The sequence below is a fragment of the Geotrypetes seraphini genome, chromosome 8, assembly GCF_902459505.1.
Source record: "Geotrypetes seraphini chromosome 8, aGeoSer1.1, whole genome shotgun sequence".
NCBI classification, from domain to species: domain Eukaryota; kingdom Metazoa; phylum Chordata; class Amphibia; order Gymnophiona; family Dermophiidae; genus Geotrypetes; species Geotrypetes seraphini.
This window is the reverse complement of record NC_047091.1, coordinates 23,566,693-23,591,259: the sequence shown is the minus strand read 5'-3', so window position 1 is coordinate 23,591,259 and position 24,567 is coordinate 23,566,693. Positions and strand designations below refer to the sequence as shown.

Genomic DNA, 24,567 nt, shown 5'->3' with positions numbered 1-24,567 from the left:
CAACCAATTCCAGAGTTTAATTACATGTTAAGTGAAGAAATATTTAATTCATTTTATTTTAAATTTACTGCTCAGTAGTTTCATTGCATGACACTGGACTTCAAAAATATTTCTCATACAGTATGTTATATTTGCAAAACCTTTTTTATTTTTTATTCAAAACCTGCCTTTGAGTTTCATGGCCGGCTTACAAGAGGGCGTAATGTATGGTTTTATAAGAACCTTCTACCTTGCCAGATCTACATAAACATCCTTTGTGGCATTTTTGCAGGGTTTTGGTGTCGAGTTGAAAAACTCACTAGAGATATCAGAGGCAAAAAGGAATTCAGTTCACTTTCAAGAACTTTGCCATTTTTCCACATCTGTGTTAATAAAATTCTTCTAACCTCCACAGAAGGACTTTTTAATGCCTGGCAACTGGATATAAGCACCTTATTTCACAGCATAATGAATATTGAACTAATTTTGCATGCATCCAAATGTTTTAAGGCATTCCTGGAACTCATTACTATAATCCCAGCCCACCTACATGAATAATGCATCCCATAGCACACTTGAGGATAATGAAGGCGGGACTATGAGAAAACCTTTCTTTGTGGGAATCGAGACATCATAAAATGCTAATCTCAGAACTGATTTCACAGGTTTTGCTTTCTTGGATTGTCTTCAAGGTAATACACCTTGCACAGTAGAGAATGTATGTCATCTCTACCATTGATACCAATTCACAAAACCACTAAGAGTTGCTATTATTCTACTCTCAGGCCTTCCGCTTAGCCATCTCGCTCCCCTCCAATCCATCCTGAATTCAGCTGCACGACTCATATTCCGGGAGAGCCGCTCTAATCACGTTACCCCTCTCCTAAAGTCACTTCATTGGCTTCCCAACCGTTTCCGAATACAATTCAAACTGACCTACAACTGCACTCCCTCAGCTACCCCTCACTATCTCTCTCCACTTCTCATCCCCTACGATCCCCCCGCGAGCTCCACTCCGATGGTAAGTCCCTCCTCTGTGCCCTTCTCTTCAACTGCCAACTCCAGACTCCGTCCCTTCTGCCATGCTGTGCCATATACTTGGAACAAGCTGCCCAAATCCCTACACTGGGCTCCATCTTTGGCAGTGTTCAAGGCCCAGTTAAAAGCCCGCCTCTTCAAGAGTGTGTTCAACATCCCTAACCCTATATGTCATGTCTGTCTATCCAAGTTCTCCAAGCAGGGACCATCTATTAAATGTCAAAATGTACAGCGTGGTTTACGCCTTTCAGCGCTATATAAGTGATAAATAGTAGTAGTTATTCTTAGCATGTTATAAAACTGAAGTCATCCTAGAATGTAGAGTAGTGTCTTGAAACAGAAGGTTGGATGGAGGAGGAAATGCTGTTTCTGTCCCTGTCTCATTCCCGTAAGCTCCGCCTTAACCGCATAAGCCTCGAACACTTGTGATTTTAAAGTGTTTGAGGCTTGCGCAGATGAGGACGGAGCTTGCAGGGATGGGATGAGGATAGAGAGATTACATTACATTAGTGACTTCTATTCCACCAGTACCTTGCAGTTCTAGGCGGATTTCAAAAGAGGATAGCTGGACATTTCCAGGAAAATTACAATTTAGGGTGCTGTTTACATGATTGAGACTTTGAAGGGAAAAAGAGGTCCTGCAGGGACCGGAAAAATTTGTCCCCGTGTCACTCTTTAGCCTGCATTCCTTGGTGGTGGAAAGACGTGATCATTTTGGGAGGGCAGAAAGGATACCAGCACAGGAAGTGACGGAGCGTGTCAGGAGGAGAAGAGGGCAGAGGCTGGACCAGCAGCAGCATTGGTCAGGAAATGACCTAGGATACCAGTAGTTACATGAGGGTTTACAATGTTTTAACTCACCCATTAGCGGCCAGTTAAAGGCAGGTTTGCAGCCGTATCTTGTCATATTAACACAGACTTTCAAATCAGTATCACAAGACTAGTTTTGATACAGAATCTGTATTTTAATTGTATCTTTTCAGCAACTACCAGTGCGACATCGGAGAAGAATAACGTAAAATACTGTGGACATACGTTCCTTCCTCGAACCAGTGCTGCGTCCATCTCAGCAGCGTTAAACCGTCCGTTCCTGCTCAATTTCCCCCCACCTGCCCATCTTCCGAATCACTCAAACTTTTCACAATACCAGGTAAGGGAATGCCAGAATCAACGGAGAGATTTTAAAGAATGCACCACTGGGTGTATCTCCATCAGGAGCTGCCTGGTTTCAGGAGGCAGGAAGGCACTTTGTCACAGAGTTCAGTTTCAACGTGCATAAAATTATTCATGGGTTGTTTGACTCTGATACCCGTAACCTTAAACTCTTCAAATATTTTAGGTTAAGTTATCTTTGCCTTTGGTCAAAGGTTCTCAATCAACCAGCAAATTAATCGATCTTTTTCCTTCCTATTGACTGCACTATGGAATGACCTTCCTGTTCAGATATGATCAGGCTTTCCATAAAATTTTAAAAACTATGATGTTTCAACATTTTTTTTTTAGAATGTAATTCCTGATGATCGATCTTAAAATCAACATATCTTTGTAGACATATTTTTATTGTAAATCGAGCCGAGCCCTATATCTTTAGGGATGATCCAGAAGATAAATCTAAGATTTAAATTAGATTAATGGCCTCTCAAAAAATCTCCTGCCTAATGGAAAAGTGTGTGCCACGACAAGGTCACATACTGTGCCCGTGTCCGTTCGCAGAGGTGGAGTCTGAGGAAAGCATGGGCATATGTATTTGCATAAGTTATAGAACTCCATCATTTATGTGCATTCAGGTTTCCATCTAGGAGGTGTCATTTAACCAGCTTTAGAGCCCGTGTAAAGGATTGTTCCTTCATGTATTAGGTGCTCGAGGTCCATCCACTACTCCCACTGCATGCAAAAAGATCTCATTCATATTCAAAGAAACATAGAAACATAGAAATGACGGCAGAAAAGGGCCACGGCCCATCCAGTCTGCCCACACCAAGACCCACCCCCTATCTACCTCCATGAAAAAATCCGACATGCCAATCCCATCTTTTCTTAAAATCTGGCACACTGCTGGCCTCAATTACCTGTTGTGGAAGACTATTCCAGCGATCAACCACCCTTTCGGTGAAGAAATATTTTCTGGTATCACCATGAAATTTGCCACCCTTGATTTTCCACGGATGGTGGAAATTTCATGGTGATTCATGATATTCATGGTGGAAATCTTGATAACTAGGCTGGGTTGTGGATGTCGAGGACTGGATTTGAGGAGCCCTGCCCTCGTGTTGCCATGTTTTGGGGCAGTTGTGCTGGTAGGCTAGGAAGAAAATGAGTCCCCCCCACTTTTCTATATGGAATAGGCTCCATTACCAGTGACTATAATGGGCCCCACCTGCAGATTGATCAACTGGGTGTTAACATAGTAAATGACGGCAGATAAAAGACTTGAATGGTCCATCCAGTCTGCCCTGCAATCAGAATTTCATGATTAACCCCCCCCCCCCCCTTCTTACAAAACTGTAGCACGGTTTTTAGCGCTGGTTGGGGTGGTAACAGCTCCGATACTCATAGAATTCCTATGAGCGTCAGAGCTGTTACCACAGTGGCCGACGCTAAAAACCGCAGTACGGTTTTGTAAAAGAGGGTTAAATTAGGTAATATGAAGAAATAAAACAAAAAAAACCCCACAACACTAAGGCCCTCTTTTACAAAGGCGTGCTAAGCATTTTAGCGCGGATTTAGCGCGTGCTAAATCAATGCATGCGCTAACTGCTAATGCGTCCATAGGATAACATGCATGTAGCGTGTGTGTAACATAGAACATGACGGCGGCCCATCTAGTCTGCCCACACTAATGGCCCACCCCCTAACTACCTCCATGAAGAGATCCCACATGCCAATCCCATCTTTTCTTAAAATCTGGCACGCTGCTGGCCTCAATTACCTGTTGTGGAAGATTATTCCAGTGATCAACCACCCTTTCGGTGAAGAAATATTTTCTGGTGTCGCCATGAAATTTCCCACTCCTGATTTGCCCTCTTGTTGCCGTGGGTCCTTTAAGGAAAAAAAGATCCTCTTCCACCTCGATACGGCCTGTGACATATTTGAACGTCTCGATCATGTCTCCCCTCTCTCTGCGTTCCTCGAGTGAGTACAGCTGCAGCTTACCCAGTCGTTCCTCATACGGGAGATCCTTGGGTCCTGAGACCATCCTGGAGGCCATTTGCTGAACCGACTCAACTCTCCACACATCTTTTTGATAATGCGGCCTCCAGAATTGTACACAGTATTCCAGATGGGGTTTCACCATGGATCTGTACAACGGCATTATGACCTCGGGCTTACGGCTGACGAATCTTCTACGGATGCAACCCATGACTTGTCTAGCCCTGGATGAAGCTTTCGCCACTTGATTGGCAGTCTTCATGTCTTCGCTAATGATCACCCCCAAGTCATGTTTTGCTACAGTCCTTGCTAGGATCTCACCATTTAGGGTGTAAGTCCTGCATGGATTTTTGCCGCCAAGGTGCATGACCTTGCATTTTTTGGCATTGAAACTTAGTTGCCAAGTCTTTGACCAATACTCCACATGCTAATTTTAGCGCACCTTTGTAAAAGATGCATCTCTAAAAGATTTCTGGGCAAAACTCCATCTTATTAGGCTGGTATTTGGAGTAAAGCTATAAGTGGTTTATTTCTGAATTCTGTGAAGACATATTTATATGCTAAATTTGTGTAAGAACTTTTGGTTATATCATAGACATATTTCTGTACGGATTTCATCTGCGTCTGGCAGATCTTCTTGATATAAACCGCTTTGAAGTGTCAAGGTATAGCGAGTTATCAATAAAACTTTATTATTAAATAAGGTGATACCTTTTTTATTGAACTAACTCGATGCATTTTTATGATGAGCTTTCGAAGGTCACCCTTCTTCTTCCGAGCAGAAATAAGCAAATGTTGACAAATATCTGTATAAATAAGGAAAACACGAAAGCATTTTAGGGATAGGGAGGGGTGGGTGGGTGGGCGAGCGACAGAAAAGTGGCAAAGCGGTTTTAAATGTCTTTATCCCAGTTTCCAAGTTTATTTAAAATTTGATAAAATCGTTTTTTTCTAAATTCAAGGCAATGTACATTAGTTAAAAAGAAAAAGGGGGAGACGGACAATTTAGGACAAGACTGACTTACGGGGAGAACTCCAATTGATCTAGGAAAAAGAACAAAAAGGGAATAATCTAGATGGTGGGATGCCTTCGTAAGGGTCGGTGTCCCTAAATAGCTGACTTTTTCATTTCCCTTTGAACTTAGCAAGGTTTTTTTCTTCTTTACCTGGGCCGGTATTAGGTTCCAAATTTGAGGGGCGGTTACTGAAAAATGCGTACTGCGCCTGGAGGGATGGAATTGTTAGAAGGTTTCTGTCCTCTGATCGTAGCGTTCGAAACAGAATTACTCTATCTAGGAATAGAAGGACGTTGACTTGTTGGACGTTACATGGGATTAGTGCCAGTTCATAAGTGATTCTGGGATTGATAGGGAGCCAACATGCATTCCTTAGTGATGGTGTGACATTTTTTGTAATTATTTTTATTGCGGTATTTTGTATTATTTGTAATCTTCTAATTTCCTTTTGAGCGATACCCTTATAGAGTGCTTCAAAGAAGGTTTGGATAGGTTCCTAGAGGATAAAGGAATTGAGGGGTACAGATAGGAGTAGCAGTAGGTTATAGGGATAGTCTGGGACCACTGCTCAGGCAATGGGCCTGATGGGCCGCCGTGGGAGTGGACCGCTGGGCGAGATGGACCTCTGGTCTGCCTCAGCGGAGGCAACTTCTTATGTTCTTAATTGCAGTAATCCAGATCTCTGTTAAATACTGTCTAGTAGATGTCAAAATATTTTATCATTTTGATTTCAAAGGTTTCACGTTCTTGGATTGTCTTAAAGTTCCCTTTTAGTATTCTCACCATAAAATCATTGCTGCAATGGTCAGTTCCTTAATACGTTAGTCCAATTTAAAAAAAAAAAACCACAACTTTTCACCTTATTTCCTTTGCTTTCTTGTTTTATTTCTTTATATTACCTTGGAAAGTGGACCAATGTCGGCCACCACGCCATTTCACTCATGATTCAATTAAAATGTCTTCTTTGTTATTTCTGGCCCATAGACTTTAGAAGCCTACCCGGTACTGACCTTAGGATCCAACTACTGGAATCTTCGTTGAAGCTCACTCCAGCCTATCCAAACCATCTCCTTTGCGGGATTCAGTTTGCCCATTCGTATTCTAATTAGCGATGCTCTGTGTTCATCCCAAGCTTTGAAATATTAACAATACTGGAATGTGTCCATCTGATACTGTTCAGAGCGCGTGCTCGCAAAGAACCATATACATGGGCAGGGCTCCTGCTTCTGCAGGCATCGTATGGAATACTGCAGGTTACAAATATTCCCACCACATTTAGGCGCTCAGGGTTACGCATTCTACAGTAAAACACAATCAAGGCACCTAGGTTCATTTATAGATTAGGATCCTACCACCCGCCTGCCCTGTTAGAGAATTACCCCCATTGTGATGACTGTCTGTCACAGCAAGGCCAACACAAAGGGTTACTGGAGATGGTTGTGGGACATCCATGTGAAAAAAAAACAACCCAGTAACTCTTCCCAAATGTCTCGACTCCAACAACACAAGTTCACTAAATTGCAAAAAAAAAAAAAAAATTTTACAAAAGAGAACCAGATAAGGATGAACTGAATGACTTGGCTTAAACTTCAAACACAATTAGGAAGGTGAATATATCTCGGTTATAAAGTTTTATTTTAGTTTTAGTAATTAGATATCTGGGAGAAGCATAAACAGAAAATCCGCTACCTGTGTGGGGCAGACAGCTGATGAAACCCCCCCCCCCCCCAATATGCTGTGATTGGTTTGGTAGGGGACAAGAGATCAAAATGCTAAATAATTAGAAATCTGGGTTCAGGTTTGGTACTTCTGCTCCTGCTGTCCCACGAGAAGCCTTCTCAACATATTTTGACAGCTGGTCTCTCTCCTTGGCTGCTTGGACCAGTAACAGCAAAATGTGACAGATTTTTTTTTTTCTCAGCTTTAATAGCAAGCAACTTCATGAGCGGAGCAGAGCAGCAGAATGAGGACAGAGCTTGCAGGAATGGGGTAGGGACAGGAAAAGAACTCACTGGCATGAGAAAATGAGTTCCCTCGGGGACGGGGAAAAATTTGTCCCCATGTCATTCTCTAATTCAAACCTCTTACCGTTAAAGGTCTTTGCTGCTTTCAGAGTGTTTTCAAAAGAATGCATCAGTGTGGAGGTCACATCCTTTAGGATAACTGTAGCGTAAAGTGAGAGACCGAGCCACAGCTTTAAGGAAGCTCCAAGGACCTGGAAAGGAGCAGTGACCCATTGGGTTGAGAAACAGGGAAGCTTCTCTTGCTGATGCTTCTCGTGACCTCCGCCAGTCATTTCAGCCTCCATTGCCATGGGTACCAAGTGCATTAAGCCCTTTTGGAGGCAAAGACCTGCATTCTGTACCTGAACTGTAAGTGAGCTTGAGCACATTCTGTAAGAGAGAGTAATTAAACTCTAAACCATTACTATTAAACATTTATAGAGCTCTGCAAAGTGTCCTGTATACAGAGTTTTATGGACGCATAAAAAGAGACAGTATGGAAGGAACTAGTTTCAAGCCTTTCTATAGGTCAGGGGTGCTCAACCCAGCCAGCCACTCAGGCTTTCAAATATCATTGCAAGCATGAAGCATCTGAGGTCATACTCCACATTCTATTAAAGCATAGTACCTGAGATAGATTTTCATACAATGGAGGCAGCAGAACAATGCGGCTAGACCAGGGGTAGGCAATTCTGATCCTCGAGAGCCAGAGCCAGGTCAGGTTTTCAGGATATCCACAATAAATATGCATGAGATAGATTTGCATCTTAAGGAGGCAGTGCATGCAAATCCATTTCATACATATTTATTGTGGAGATCCTGAAAACCTGACCTGGCTCCGGCTCTCGAGGACCGGAATTACCTACCCCTGGGCTAGACTAATCTTCAGAGTGGGCCAATTCGAAAGAGCTAGCCCACTGCTGGAAAAACTTCACTGGCTCTTTAAGATAGCCGGCTTGGTCTATAAAGCGATTTACGACATCAACTCTGAAGGGCTAACCTCAGACATCAAGGTTCCCCATTCATTTCAGAATGCAAGAATAACGCAACACCATAAGCTATCTCTTCCCTCACCTAAACATATCAAACGTTTTTTTTAAAAAAACCTGTTCGAGTCCACCTTTGAATTCACGTTCCCCAAGATTTGGAATAACCTACCATTGTACCTGCATCAAACTCCAACCTATTATGTCTTCAGAAGATCATTGGAGAGCTACCTTTTCTCCTCGTAATGACTGTTCCTTACCCCACCCCCATCTAGAATCAACGTACCACTGTCTCACTTGATCTCAATCTTATTCCTCGTAGAAAATTCCAGGATAAAAGGAACTATATGGCACGGTATGTAATACAACTTTCTCTCATGCACATTCAGTATGGATATCCTGAAAACCTGACTGGCTGGCTGTGTCCTGAGCATTGGATTGAAAATGCCTCCTTTAGATCAGCACCAGCACATGAGACACCCTTCAATATGTGGGACTTGCCCTCTGGCAAAGACACACAATGGCCATGTAATTTTGGGAGGGATGGGAAAAATGAGGTTCGAACCTGAGGCAGGATTTTGCTAAGAAGGTGGAAGGAGGGAAGCAGGAACAGCAGAACTACCATTTCAAAGGCCTGAAGGGAGAGAAAGTGTATAGTGCGGGGTGAAGAGAAATGACGTGAGGCCCCTAACTGGCGATAGGGGTCATTTTGGTGAGAAGAGAACTCTGTCCCCATACCAAAAAGAGCCAATGAGGTGAGGGAAAAAAGCAATAGCAAGAAAGTCAGGGATCTAATCCAAAGCCAATGTGCACACGAAGGAAAGAAAGAAAACAGCCACCAACACCCCCCAAAATCTCCCCCTAGGCACGCAGCAAAATATTAGCAAAACTCAATAATACAGAACTGCTGAGCTTTCACTTTCCATTCCGATGACCTTTTCCTCATGCAAAATAGAAAAATAATGAAATGTTAAGAGGGAGCAGGGTCTACTTTCCAATGCAAAATGATTTTAGTTTTATTGTATCCTTAAATGCACAAAGAAACCAAACGCTGCTTCCTGGATTTCGGGGCTGTGGAAAGCAGCAGGAGCAGCCGCTTGGTTATCGGAGCCAAGGTCCTATGGATCAGATCGGGTCCCATATCCAAGGGCTCTTCTAGATGCTTTTTGTGAGAATTAGAAAACCATTCAAGCTTATCTATCTCTTAATTACCTTCAAATAATCCCCACACATTTGCATAACCATGAGCAACATTGGCAGTCACGGCTTCAGCTGCCATTCCAAAATGCCGCCAATTCCAACCCCTTTAACCGCAGATGCTTAAATTAACTGGAGAATATGGATTTTTTTTAAAAAAAATAAAGGCACCTTTGGAAATGTCTGTACAAAATAAAACCCGCCAAACCTCATGTGTAACGTTTGAATGAAGAGTAATGCCACCATCTCCATAAGCCTTGTTTAAATGAAGCTACTCCAAGACGTTCAAAAAGAAATGGAGACAGTGCTTGAAACGCTTTCCTACATTACGTTCCTCTATTTGTCACCACCGTTTGACCCACCTTTCTGCCAACAACAGACAAGTTTTGAAAGCCGTTGCGAAAGACCTTCACATTTCGTTTCAATCAGCTGCTCAGGGTCCTTTCCACCTCTTCATTACAGGGCTTCAAAGAAGGTTTGGATAGGTTCCTAGAGGACAAAGGGATTGAGGGGTACAGATAGGTGTAGAGGTAGGTTATAGGGATAGGAGTAGAGGTAAGTTATAGGAATAGGAGTAGAGATAGGTTATAGAGCTAGTCAGGGACCACTGCTCAGGCAATGGGCCGCCACGGGAGTGGACCACTGGGCGAGATGGACCGCTCAGCGAAGGCAACTTCTTATGTTCTTATGTTCATTAGGGTCGAACAGATGCCTCCCCCCCAAACATAATCATTCAGTTCTGGGAAAAGATGCAAATTGCATGGTGCTATATCTGGGGTGAGTGGGGGGCATGGGATGAGACCCATCTTCACAGTTGCCTCTGTAGGGTTTTATGCTGTGTCAGGCCTAGCACTGTCTGGCTGCAATAATTTCAAATATTAAAGATAGTAAGTACATCATTACACATTCACTTTTTGTGCTGGGGAGGGCATCAATGGGAACATGAGGACTTTACAGTTGATATCCTGCAAACAACGGGATGGTTGGCTAGGCTGGAGTGAGCTTAGATGGCAACTTCAGCAGTTGGAGCCTAGGGCAATACCAGGTGGATTTTACAGTTGATGACCCAGCATGTATTTTTAATGGGTCTAATGGGCAGACTGGATGGACTATTCAGATCTTTATCTGCCGTCATTTACTATGTTACTCTTCCTCTGACTTCACTTCCTGGACCCGCGCCTAGGAAGTGACGCCAGAGGAAGAGCCGAGACTGGCATGAGCAGCGGGTTGGGGTTGCTGCTCGTGTGGGGAACGTTCAACAGGTATGGGGGGGAAGGGAAGGGGTGCGCACGCATGGCATGAGGGGGTGGGGAAGGAGCAGATGGGGTGGAGGGTGGGGAGGGGCACCACCACCTCGGGCTGAAATCCCACTGATGAGTGCTCACTGCATGCTTCCAGTTCCCAAGCAAGAGCCAAACAGCCTCTTCCCACAGGAACAAGTGAGCATGTGCAGTGCATCCGTGCTGCCATCTGGTGGTGAATGACAGAGGTGGAGGCATTACTTTTCATTCAACCCTTGCAATATGGGGAAACTAAGAGAAGCACATTTTCCTCTGAGTCATGGTATTTACAGCTGAGAGGAACAGAGTTACAACTATAGAACTGTTTAAAAATTAAATGCGTGCTGCCAAGAAATGTAACAGTTACAAACAAGACACCAGCAGCGAGTGAAAGCTCACGTAGCATAAAATCCAATGAAAGCTCCAGAACGGGTACGAAAGGAAGCTGGAATTGGAATTTCAAACCCGAGTGCGAACCCAAGTTCCATTTCAGGTAGGGCAGGAATTTCCCTGCCCCAGAGAGCTTGCTGCGAGGACTCGGTGCACTAACTTGCATTAATTTGCACTTATAGTGTGTTAGTGCGGTTCATGTGAGTTATTAGTGAGCAGAGCCTGTTAATATATTATTTCACACATAACAGAAATCTTGACTTAAGCATGATCCTGAAGCAACTGAGGATGACATGGTTTACCCAAGGCCATGAGGACCATCAGTATGAGATTTGGGCCACTCTGCCACTCTCTCAGCACTGTTAGACTTTTTGCCCCAATTAGATCTCACAAGCCTCATCTTGAGATAGTTGTGATCTGTGCTGTCTGGAAAGAAATCTTTGTTGTTGGTTCAGTACAAACATCCCCATGTCACTGGTTTGCTTTAGCAAAACAAAGAGACCCGAACCGTGTGCTGGTGAGAGGGAGGGGGTGGAATGTGGTAATCAATGGCCCAGGGATCCCCTTCTTCATTTGGATGTCTCATTTCTCTTGGCAGGGTTTGTACCAGCAGAGAACGCGCCTTCCGTTCCCGCAGACTCTGCACCCCCAGCTAGGATGCTACTCAAGGCAGGTGCGTGCAAATCATCAGAAAGACTTTAAGTACTTTGCAGATTAATCCAGCTTAAACACATGTCATGTTACAAGTGAGGTTTTAAATGATGTCTGAAAATCTACCTGTCATCAAAAAATGCAGGAGTTCATTTAAGTTATAGGCCTATCAAGCTACAGGCAACCGTGTGCCTTATAACGACTGCATACATTACACTGAATACTCATTTTTCAAGTCTTCAAACGTGTATTTTCTCATCAGTCGTCTCCTTTCATATGCAGGCATCTGGCTATATAACTGGCCTGGTGGGGAAGTCATGTGTTGTCCTGGGGTTTCATTACAGCAAAATTCATGCAGTCAGGACATAATTCCAAGAGGACGCTGCCACTGATGGTATCCTATACATGTCCCTTGAAATTGTGCATGCATTATGCTAAGTTCTGCTCTCGAAAGATGTGTGTGTAAATCTTTTAGCTTGCGGTGAAGAGGGGGCAGGGCCCTGGGAGGCAGTGGTGTAGCTAGAGCACTGGGGGCCCAGGTGAAAAATATTGAGGGAGCCCCCATATAATATTAATGAAAAGAAATAGAAAGACTTCAAGAAGAAAAGTTTTATTAAAATGTAGGTATATTTAACGCAATGGTCCCAAATTCACGGCCCGCCAGGTACTATTTTTAGGCCCTCGGTATGTTTATCATAATCACAAAAGTAAAATAAAACAGTTTCTTGATCATATGTCTCTTTAGCTAGGAAAGATTTATAAACTATAAAGAGTTTTACCTCCTGCAAAATTGTCATTTCCTTAATAAGACATTCTGAGGCCCTCCAAGTACTGACAAAGCCAAAATGTGGCCCTGCAAAGGGTTTGTGTTGGAGACCACTGATTTAACTGAACAGAGTTTCTTTGAAATAAGTCTTTGTATGATTTTTTTGGTAATAGGATGACACTATAAATACATTATTTTAGAAACATGAATAGCACTGGAAAGTCAAATTGTCAAACTTTGTAAATGATCCTGTGTTCTGCATGCTAAAGACTTACCAACTGGAGTAACACAGCACCTGCTGGTTCAACTGGTGATGCAGTGGGCTTGGAAAACGAGTGGCACTATTGCCAGGTCTCTCTCTCCAAAAGGCCGTGGGCAGCGGTTCGTAAACGCTGCCGGTGGCTGACTCGGAAGCCTTCCCTCGGAAGCATTCGGCCGGAATACATCAAAGGGAAGGTTTCCAGGTCAGTCACCAGCAGCATCTAGGAGCCGCAAGGGCAGCTGTGTGAAATGATTGAAGGTAGGAAGAGGCGGTACTTGGCTGTCTTAGAGAAGCCTGAATGGGTAGGTGGGTCACTGAGAGACTCGTGTAAACCGCTCTGAAGTGACTCTCCAGTCATTAGTAGCGGCATAGAAGCGTGCAATAACCCCCCCCCCCCCCGGCACCCTACAGGTGCTACTTCCATCCCTGTGACCCTGACGGGGTTCCCACGGATTCTGTGGGATTCCCGCTGAAGACCCTAGGCCTTCACAGACAGACCACTCAGCTCTCTTTATGCTGATCCAAATAATATGAATTTAATAATCAAGTAATAATAGCTTACAGGAACAAATCACACAGCATACAGAGTGATAGAGCATACACCAGGCTGGCCAGACTGATGGAGAACTTCCGATGAGTTCTGAAACTATGGTCCAAGGAGCTTTCTTTTATATGATTCTGGAAGCTCTGGCCCACATTGGTGCATGTTACATTTCACACTTTCATTGGTTAATCATATTCATTATTTCATATATTAAGCTATGGATTGGTTAATATAATTGAGTGATTCTGTGCCACGCCTTTTCTCATAAGCTTCTCCCTTACTTCCCGTAAATGTCCTTTTAATATACCAAGTTCCTCTTTTGAGCACCTGGGCCTAACGGTTTTCCGGCTCTGTGGTTGGCCTTTTTGTACACTTCTGTCCATGGTTCATCTTTCTTCTGGTGAAGCTTTCATAAAGTTATCATGCTATTTATATTTTTCATCAGAATTGGTTTTCTCTATAACTATGCCCTCTGTTTCTAAGAAAAAGCAGAAATGCCTTTCAAAGTTCACAGTGTCTTTCAGAGTTGACAATTTCTAGTCAGAGAGGCCATTTTGTTTTTTCAGCAACCATTTTAGGTCTTAGCTATACTGGCCTTGCTTTGGCCTGCTCCTGCTGTGACAGGGAAATTCTCGGGGGTCTTCACCTGAGCTTACAGAACTTTTCCTCCCCCTCCTCACCTCCAAGCCCGTTCCTGTGCAACTGTCTAATTGATAAATGTGAAACGATGGAAATTTTTGGAAAAGAAGAAAGGCGCTTAGGGCTTAAGGGGCCTTTCTAGGCTCGGGGGGCTTTCCTGCCCACTCCACATGGTTGCTATGCAAGGTCAGGGGTTTTCACAATATTATAGAATTCAGGCGACTAATTTTCACGCAAGGACTTGCATCAGGTTTCAGCTGATGTAAATAGTCACACCCAACATTGGGGGTGGATCCCAGTGCGTCACGCTATTATATAAACAGTGCCAAGCTCAGAACATATTTTTTGTTAGACATCCAAATTTGATCACCCTTTACTGAATCTAGTTCTTAAAATCTGCACAGTAATACCAAGCCTTCACTCATAACTTCCTGATGAAACTAGACCCAGATTACTGCCGCTGACCGACACATCCAGAGACACTGTCCAATAAGGCCATGGAATATCCTTTCAAATAGGAGGTAGTTCTCAAAGGTCATCCAATGTTAGATGCCAGGATGATGCAGTTATGCGAGTTTAAGTCTAGAGTCGCTCACGTAACTGAACAGCCGGTGGAAATGCTCATGCCTGATTGTAGAGGCCAAGCACGAGGGGGTCTAGACGTGCCCCTGATTTACCATGTCCCTCACAGTTGGTGCAATGGATTTTGTGTGCGCAACCTGCAGAATCCCGACTAAAAGCTGCTGCCCACAGAATTTCAAATTAGCGCCAATTACCATGAACTATAGCCAATAATGGTAGTTAACACCAATTAGCAGCTAATTATCACTATTTTATCACTTGTGTGCAATTGTGGAGGGTGGAGCGAGGGCAGTCCCCGTTGCTATCAGCAATATTCAGTCCAGCAAAAATCCAGATAGCGCTTCCTATTTGGTTATTAATTTCTTTATTCAAATTTTCTTTACCGTTCTCACCAGGAAGCTCAGAACAGTTTCCATGAATTTATTCAGGCACTCAAGCATTTTTCACTGTCTGTCCTGTGGGTTCACAATCTATCTAATGTACCTGGGGCAATGGGGGGATTAAATGACTTGCCCAGGTTTGAACCCACAACCTCAGGGTGTTGAGGCTGTAGCTTTAACCACTCTAGAAATCAAAATGTAATGAAAGTGAGCCAAGTACAGGACAATCACGCCATTGTGACATCACTGACGAGGTTGGCTCTTATTGGTGGAATGAGGCATTATGACATCACAATCTCAGCTCTGGTTACCAGAGACAGAAGCTTTTCACACTATTTATATATTTGGTTTTCTAGCAGCATGGGTTTGAACCCATAACCTCAGGGTGCTGAGGCTCTAGCTTTAACCACTGTACCACACCCTCATTTTCAATCCTGTTCACCCCAACAAGCTCAGAACGGGTTACAGATTAACATACGAGTACTATTAAGGCAACAAGTTATAATTTGCTATAATTATATTGCAGTTTTTTCATCCTCAATTGACATACTTGTATACAGAGGATCTAATTCAATATACTTTTCATGTACATTTCTTCTTAACCTTACTGCATTGGGCGGGGGGGGGGGAGGGGGATTATGTAAAGAGATAAGTTTTGATTGCTTTCCTAAAGTTCTGGAGCCCTTCAAGGGATCTGAATTGTGGAGGCAGTCGATTCCAGTAGCTTGGTATGAAATGGGAGTAGGATCGCCATCTGGCATTTTCGAGTTGAAGGGCACGACCAGGGGGTTATTTATTTGGAGATGCGTTTCCTCCTGGTTACTACCTGGATACCGGGATTATTTGGAATATCATGAATGCTTCAGACACGAGGCTGGTATTTTAAAAAAAAAAAAAAAAAAACCACCTACCGCTGAGGCCATACTTTTGTATTTTAAGATGTCTAGAAATTCTGGAACCTCTTGAGCACCAAGAGAGCCCCATATCAGGGAAGAGGCTTTAATATACGGGTTGCATAGTAAGGAGTCACTTTGTCTCACACTGTTGCTGGCTTGTCACAATGGTACAAGTCAAACACGCAGTAAATTAATGTCATGTTGAGCACCACTATTTCTCCCCTGGGTCTTAGATCGAACAAATTGCTTTAACTTGTTATTAATAGCGTGGCCTTCTTACACTCAAGGAAGTAAAATTAAAGCGTTCCACAAACCCAGCCTGGTGCATACATTACATATATCAAAATAATGTATTGAAGAATTTGAAGCCTAGCTTAACTCTGAAATTATCCCTCACCTGGAAATAATGCGTTCAGGCAGCAAGAGAGGTTTCTTTATTTGGGTATTTATGGGGAATAATTTTGTGATTTGGCATTGCCGAATCGCTCGGCATGTTTCCATTAAGCCCAATAAACCCGCAGACAGGGTTAGGAGAGGAGCGGACCGTCAGTGCAAGCCCCTTCAGGATGGAGGCATCCCCTACCTTGTTAATGAGCAAATACTTGCATGTGCCTTTCCTGTTTCCTGGAGACGTATAGCTTTATGTTCTAATTGCAAGGTAAATCTCATTTGTTCTGTACACTGTACACTGGCTCAACCGTTCATGTGATGAGAACTGGGCAGCTGAACCTATTGGTTGGGAAACAGGATTACGCTGTAGTCCTTTCCTCAAAGCTGATCTGTGTCTGCCGAGCAGCTTTTCTTTATTGCATTAAGTATGTTTTGGCAACTGGAAATACAGCACAGACCGTTAGTATGTCAAACCAGTAGCACTGGTCTTCAGAAGCCATTCTCAGCTATGAGTTTCCCCTCAGACAGACCCGTCACACTTCGGTTTCAACTCCGGCCGCCTTTCTAGGCAGCTGGTTTTTCTCTCCCATCATGTCCTACGGGGACAAATCTGCAACTGGTGGCTTCCATTTAGGACCCCTGAGGCCGTGCAGTAGGGCCCCAGATTTTGTTACTAGAACAAGGGGGCACTCAGAGAAATTGAAAGGGGACATGTTTAGAACCAATGCTAGGAAATTCTTTTTCACTTAGAGGGTGGTGGACACCTGGAATGCGCTTCCGGAGGTTGTGATAGGACAGAGTGCACTACCGGGTTTCAAGGAAGGATTGATTGGATAAGTTCCTGAAAGATAAGGGGATTGAGGGATACAGATAGAGGTAGAGATAGGCTATGATAGGGCATAGACAGAAGGACAGGGGGGCTTAAATGATTTAAACAAGGATCACCTTACAGGTCATGGACCTGATGAGCCGCCGCGGGAGCGGACTGCTGGGTGCGATGGACCTCTGGTCTGACCCAGCGGAGGCAACTTCTTATGTTCTTATGTAATACTAGCGTAACCCAGTATCGGCGCATTCGTAGTTACACCAACCATAGAGCTGGCGTAGTGCAGAGCCTTAAATGCAGCAGGGACATGGCAGTCCCAGAACAGTACTTAGCCACCCTGCTGGTAGTCTGTACATTGACTTGCAAAGGGGCTGGGCTAATGCGAGTGCCTGTATTTGACAATTGTCGTTACTGTGGGGGTTTTACATTTTTGCTAAGTAAAATGGGCCTGGTAATACCTGGTTAACATTTGTTGTTCATTCCACTCTCTCTTTTTTTTTTTTTCTTTCACTTTTCTTTCTTTAAAGATAAGTCCGTACAACCATCAGCAAGTAGCACAACAGCTCCTGAGGTCTCCGTACCCCACTCTGATGGGTTATATACCGCTCGTTCAGCCTAATTATTCATTCCAGCAGTGGAACACCCCGAAAGGCTCCGGCAACGCACGGGATCCTCCTCCGATGGCAGGTGATGGACTGCAGTATCTGTTTCCAAATCTATATGGGTATGTTATCACTGGCCTAGTGTACAGTGCAGTGCCACCTGCTGGCTCATGGTGGAGTTGCCACTGCTGGGTCACAAAAATTAAGACAGGCCTTGGGACACTTTGGAGACCATTTTTGAAGCATCTACCCATGGAAACAAAGACATTTACACATGTAGATTGCATATGTTCATGAACAGCAATTCCAGACAGTCACTCTTTTCCACCTTGGGGTGACTAGAAAGGAGAGATTAAGGTGGTGGGTGTGTGGAGGTGGGGGGGGGGTGGAGTGCCTGCAAGGGTTGCAGAAGCACAAAATTTCTTAATCATACTTTAGCGTTTCAAGCAGCTTTTCACGATAAAGAATTTCAAACCCTCCTGCTTACAGCTTACTCCTATAAACATCCTATCTTCGTTTCAAGCATTTGACTAACTTAACTTATTCCATTCCCTGGATCATGTTTACTGTTAATAATCTTTTGTAAACCGTGTTGAACTTACGGTTACGCGGTTAACAAGCACAATGTAGCACAATGTAATGTAATTTCACAATCAGCCTACTCATCTCCTTTTGCACAAGGCCCAGATACCTGATCATTTGGACCTGCTGTCAGGGAGTAATTGCGCCATTAATCATTTCGCTTCGATCCTTAATCATCTCCCCAGTGGCGTAGTGAGGGTGAGAGGCGCTATTCCCCAGCCCTCCTCTCCATTCTTCCCGCTCCTTCCCTGATCCCGCCTGCCACGCGCATCCTGCCCTTCCCTTCCCCCCGTACCTCTGGTTGACGTTCTTGCTCGCAGCGGTCAACCACGTGTTCCTTGTGACCCTGTTGGCTCTCCCTCTGTCACTTCCTACGCGCGGCACCTGGAAATGACATCAGCGGGGTTGTGAAGAGCACGTGGTTGACAACTTCAACTAGAGGTATTGGAGAAGGGGAGGGGAGAAATGGGAAGAGGCACCTCCCCCTCACCCCCCCCCCCCGCCTTACTGCTTCTCCCCTTGTATATGCGGTATTTTAAAATGCAGCACATGCATGTGTAAGCAGAGTCCATTACATGTGTACATTGTGAACACAGAACCTAAAGGGTAAGGCAACCCCCCCTTCAAAAAAAAAACCAAAACAACCAAACAAACCCTAATCCCCTAAAGTTTTTTGCTGTTTTCTCAGCAACTGCTTGAAATTTCAAAGTAAAAATTTGCAGCCTGGTTTGTGGTTCCTATCTAGGTTTACATGCCAAGCGGAATGAAATTATCTTTAAGCGTTTCAAAGTTACAGACTTTTTAGCATGATTTTCATGTGCTCAAAAATGTCCTACACTGTAAAACTGCCATTATTTGAAAGAGAGAAAAAAAAGGGGGTGGGGGAGGGGGAGGAGCCAGCTTACTGTTCATGACATCACAGCGACACAGACTTTGGTCTGGGGAGCAATGTTTGAGGCCCATCACATGCTCCACCCTTAGCCAACTCAAGGAGGCGCTGCAGGTGATCTGGGAGAGATCAACAAGGCTGTTAAGAACTTCCCAACGCCACTGAAGGCCAGTGTTAAATTTTTTTTTTTGGGGGGGGGATAATCTGTGCAAAATTCTGACACATTTTTAATTGTATCATTTGAAAGATGTGATTTTACTGGAACATTTGTAACAGGCAAAAATTGCTAGGAAGTAACACCAAAATGTCAGTAACATAAGCAGTATTTCATTATTTTAAGCTATGTTGAGTAGCAATAGGTAATAAGCATGATGACTAAACAAGCACTTAAAATTTCTCATTGAAATTTAAAGCGTTTGCTGAGAAAACGGTGAAAAACTCTTAGGGGCTTACTTTTTTTTTTTTTTGTAAATGCTGGTGCTGACCCGTGTAACATCCCAAGCTATGCTGTAGTTTTTGGGTAGGTGTTAGGTTTCTAAGATGGATGCACCAGTCCTGCATAAAAGGGATGGGACGACTTCCCTATGAGAAAGGCTAAAGCTCTTGAGAAGAGACGGCTCAGGGGTGATGTGATTCGATGTCTATAAAATACTGAGTGGAGTTGAAAGGGTAGATGTGAATCGCTCGTTCACTCTTTCCAAAAATACTAGGACTAGGGGGCATGTGATGAAGCTACTAAGTAGTAGATTTAAAATAAACCGGAGAAAATATTTCTTCACACAACGTGTAATTAAACTCTAGAATTCGATGCTGGAGAATGTGGTGAAATCAGTTAGCTTAGTGGGGTGTACAAAAGCTTTGGATAATTTCCTAAAATCTGATTTACTACTTGGGATCGAGCTTGGCCACTGTTCGAAATAGGATGCTGGGCTTGATGGACCTTCGGTCTGTTCCAGTGTGGCAATATTCTTTATATGTTGAGAACAAAAGACTCCACATTCGGCAAAGCCTTTTGCAAAATACTGGGGGGAAATGGAAACGTGCTGAGCTGGACCTCTCATTTCCATCGTAGAGGTTCACGTCAAGCTTTTTGGGACAGATTCTAGAAATGGCTCCGCGCGGTTGTCAATCAACCACTAGGCACCGCTTATAGAATCATGCCTAGCGATGCCTAAGTCAACCTTGTCTATTGTCTGCTCTAGCCATGCCCACTTTTCAGGTAGGCATCATTAGACGTCACTAGGTATCCCATGTGGGACTCTTAATTGGTTGGAGACTGGTACCACACCAATGAAAAGCAAAGTTGTGTGTGGATTCTGAAGTTAGGCGTTGCTAGGGGGTCTTTGGATTAAGGCACCTAACATAAGCATCCTTTAAAAGAAGAAGAAGAAGTTGCCCCCGCTGAGTCAGACCAGAGGTCCATCTTGCTCAGCGGTTCGCTCCCGCGGCGGCCCATCAGGCCTAGTGCCTGAACAGTGGTCCCTAATTAATTTTGTAACTTACCTCTAATCCCATCCCTCTACTCTTATCTGTACCCCTCAATCCCTTTGTCTTCCAAGTACCTATCCAAAGCTTCTTTGAACCCCTGTAGCGTGCTCCTGTTTATCACATCCTCTGGTAGCGCGTTTCATGTATCCACCACCCTCCTCCAGACTCTGTCCCATTATGCATAGGGGATGTTACCAAGCGGCTGAAAGACCTTCTCAAACTGTGGGTTGGGACCCATGTTTGGGATCATGACCTGGGCTTTCAGGGGTCATCCAATTTTATTTAGACACGATAAGGGCCCTAGAAGATAGATAAGCACATCAAATAGAGATAGTGGGCTTCACCTGTAAGCCTAAGGATACCAAACTTCCGGATTTCCCTGGACATGTCTGGGGGGTCCGCATGGCTTTTCAAAACCTGGCTCTTTGTCCGGGTTTTGAAAAGTTTCCCGATTAAAAGAGCATGGAAAGGACAAAGCCTTAGGGAGTTCAGAGGTCAAAAGAGTTCAGTGCAATCTCTTGAAATGACCTCTCTCTTTACACCGAGTCCATAAACAAGTCAACGGTAGGAAGTATTTAGGCATCCATGCAAGGAGAACGGTTGTGTGCCGCTCAGGCGAGCCGCTTCTGCCCGCAGACATGATCAATGACTGAGGCATTAATGGATCTCCCAAGCGCAACTTAAAAATGGCTTTGACTGTAGTGGTGAGAACCGATAGGGCAAGAGGGGCTGGAGGGTGTTTCTGTCTCACGCCATGGATGGGACGAGGAGGGATTATAAACGCCCAAGCAGTTAATTTAATGTGTACAAGCTGGTCCCCTCCTGGAAACTCACCTTTTTTTTTTTTTTAGCTTTATCTGCAGAGGGATATTCAAGGGCTCCTTTTACTAAGGTGCGCTAGCGTTTTGAGCGCACGCAGAATATTACCACCCACGATGCGGCTAGAACTAACGCCAGCTCAATGCTGGCGTTAAGGTCTAGCGCGCACGGCAACTCAGCGCGCGCTATTCCGCAGCTTAGTAAAAGGATGCCCCAAACGTCTTAGAAGTGCGATGTTTCCATATGCATTGATGCTGATCTTTTGATGACCTTTATTTCAGGTTTCACAGCTGATGGAATGGACTGGGGATAATTGCAGATGACCCCCATTCTCAGCAAGACTGAAAACCAGATGCCCAGTAACTCTTCTCTACCTTCCTCCAAAGCAGCATCAGCAAAGGATGAGAACGAACACCATCATTACTTCCCAGAAGACGGCGGATTCATCCTCTAATGCCAGCCAGTTTTCTTGATAAGTTGACACTTCCGATTAAATAATCACACCTCATTGTCTGCTCAGCGCATCACTTTATTGTAAGCCTAATACAATGAGAAAATGAAGCTAAGTTTGGTAAATGCATTCTTTTATGATGGGTTGTTTTTTTTTCTAATAGAACGCGAGGCCATTTTTTGCCTTTTCTGTAAGTTAATGTTTGCTATGTTTTTCTTTTGAAGCACAGAATAAATGAATATCATTCTGACTGTTGGACGCTGTTCTTTATGGTAGTTTATAAATACCACTTGCTGTCCTAATTTTAAATCTCTAATGACTGATGGTGTAGCACAGCATTATGAAAGGTAAGAAGCATTTTATTGCGAGATTAAGGAGCTCTTTATTGAACAGCGTTAAATGCTTAGAGCAGGGGTGTCCTCGAGGGCCGCAATCCAGTCGGGTTTTCAGGATTTCCCCAATGAATATGCATTGAAAGCAGTGCATGCCAATAGATCTCATGCATATTTATTGGGGAAATCCTGAAAACCCGACTGGATTGCGGCCCTCGAGGACCGACATTGGACACCCCTGGCTTAGAGCAAGGAACTCCGGTCCTCGAGAGCCGTATTCCAGTCGGGTTTTCAGGATTTCCCCAATGAATCTGCATGAGATCTATTGGCATGCACTGCTTTCAATACATATTCATTGGGGAAATCCTGAAAACCCGACTGGGTTGCGGCCCTCGAGGAGGGACGTTGAGACCCCTGGATTAGAGTGTCTATGTCAGGGATGGGCAACTCCGGTCCTCGAGGGCCGGAATCCAGTCGGGTTTTCAGGATTTCCCCAATGAATATGCATGAGATCTATGTGCATGCACTGCTTTCAATGCATATTCATTGGGGAAATCCTGAAAACCCGACTGGAATACGGCTCTCGAGGACTGGAGTTCCCTACCCCTGGCTTAGAGTCTGATTCTGTACATATCACATAAAAAAAAAAAAAAAAATCAACGCCAACTATAAAAGTCACGTGTACTGTATAGAATCACGCTTAGCGCTGACTAAGCGCAGAACTTTTAAGCGCATCCATTTAGACCAGGGTTTTCTTGGCCTAAAAGCCTGCGCCTAAGATGAGCACATATCAGTGTTTAAGTCAAAAACCTTGCGTATAACTTAAAACAAAAAAGCTAACTATTCGCTCCAAACCACGCCCACATTTAGCGACACACACACTGGACATGCGCCTACCAACTTATGCGTGCAACCTTCCATTAACTCCACTGAATGCCAATTATGAGGTGTTCTTGTAATTAGCAATTAACAATGCCGATTAGTCTTTTCATTTAGGGGTCCTGTCATTAAGTTGCGCTAACTGATTTAATACACGCTAAATGCTAAGACATCCATTATATTCCTTTGGGTATTGTAGCATTTAGTGCGTGCTAAATCGGTTAGTGGCCCTTAAGAAAATACATTGGCCACATGTGCTGATATATGCAACGTGATGAAGCAAGGGGAGCGGGGGCAGACTGCCCTGGCCGCCATCTTACTCTCTACCCCCCTCGTACCTCTTTCAATGTCTGCCTGCGCAAGCAGCATCTTCCACCTGCAGCTCACGCCGGCCTCGGCTCCCTTCTGACGTCACTTCATGGTCATGAGACCAGGGCGTGACATCATAAGATAGCCGAGGCCAGTGCGAGCAGCAGGTGAAATTTCATGAGGTCCATGGGGGCTCAAATGGCGGGGAAGAGCAGGGTGTCCATGGCGCAGTGATGCCAGGTGCCACCACCCGGGGTGCCAAGCTCCCTAGATACACCATCCTGTCCTGCACTGCACTGTGAACGCACGTAGCTTTAGGCATTCAGGCCCTGATTCTATAATGGGCGCCTAAGTCCCACCTAACGCTAAGCGGGACTTAGGCATCCAACCTAAGTGGTTAATGAGCCATTTAAGGGTCTTAAGAAGCGATAATTGGCACATGGACATCGACAGGATGGCACTTTGTAGGTGCAATTCTAGAAAGGACACCCAAACTTCGCCTAACTTTAGGCACGCTGTGCAGAATCGGGGCCTAAATATACAGTTAAGGCCTTAATGCTTGGCACATGCTACAGCGGTGTCAGGTCAAAAGCGCGCCGGTACAAAGGCGCGCCCAGACAATTGAGCGCAGCGCGCGCCACCACGCCGCTCTAAATTACTGTTTTTAGTGCTCCGATGGGGGGGCGTGGGGGGGAACCCCCCCACTTTACTTAATAGACATCGCGCCGCGTTGTGGGGGCGTTGTAGGGGGTGTGGGGGATTGTAACCCCCCACATTTTACTGAAAACTTCACTTTTTCCCTGTTTTTAGGGAAAAAGTTCAGTTTACAGTAAAATGTGGAGGGTTACAACCCCCCATAACACCGGCGCGATGTCTATTAAGTAAACTGGGGGGGGTTCCCCAACAAAACCCCCCATCGGAGCCCCTAAAAACTGTAATTTAGAGCGGCGCGGCGGTGCGCGCTGCGCTCAATTGTCGGCGCGCGCTTTTGTCTTTCGCGCCGTTGTCTATGAACCGCTACAGCTAGCACAGAATTCATCGAAACATTTTCAATTTATCTGCACTGGTAGCAATCCAGTCGAGGAATGAATATACAGTCCATCAGGCGAAGCGGTACTTTGGTATCTGGCGCAGACTTTGAGGCGATATATGCCTTCAAGGTCACTGAGATCGTGAATTGAGGCAAGAGAACACAAGCAACGGCTATTTCAGTAGAAGGTCCACATTTGTGGGATGGATTG

At 44.4% G+C, this 24,567-nt stretch overlaps 1 protein-coding gene across 1 annotated transcript in view; it reads left to right on the top strand.

Moving 5' to 3' along the window:
- C8H1orf94 (chromosome 8 C1orf94 homolog) overlaps positions 1 to 21,843 on the top strand; it is a 44,019-nt gene extending 22,176 nt beyond the window's left edge. The window contains exons 4-7 of the mRNA XM_033954560.1: positions 2,001 to 2,167; positions 11,638 to 11,712; positions 17,503 to 17,699; positions 21,637 to 21,843. Coding sequence (XP_033810451.1) covers positions 2,001 to 2,167; positions 11,638 to 11,712; positions 17,503 to 17,699; positions 21,637 to 21,649 — 452 coding nt within the window. The 3' untranslated portion in view covers positions 21,650 to 21,843. The remainder of the gene's footprint in view (positions 1 to 2,000; positions 2,168 to 11,637; positions 11,713 to 17,502; positions 17,700 to 21,636) is intronic.
- The last annotated feature ends 2,724 nt before the right edge of the window (positions 21,844 to 24,567 follow it).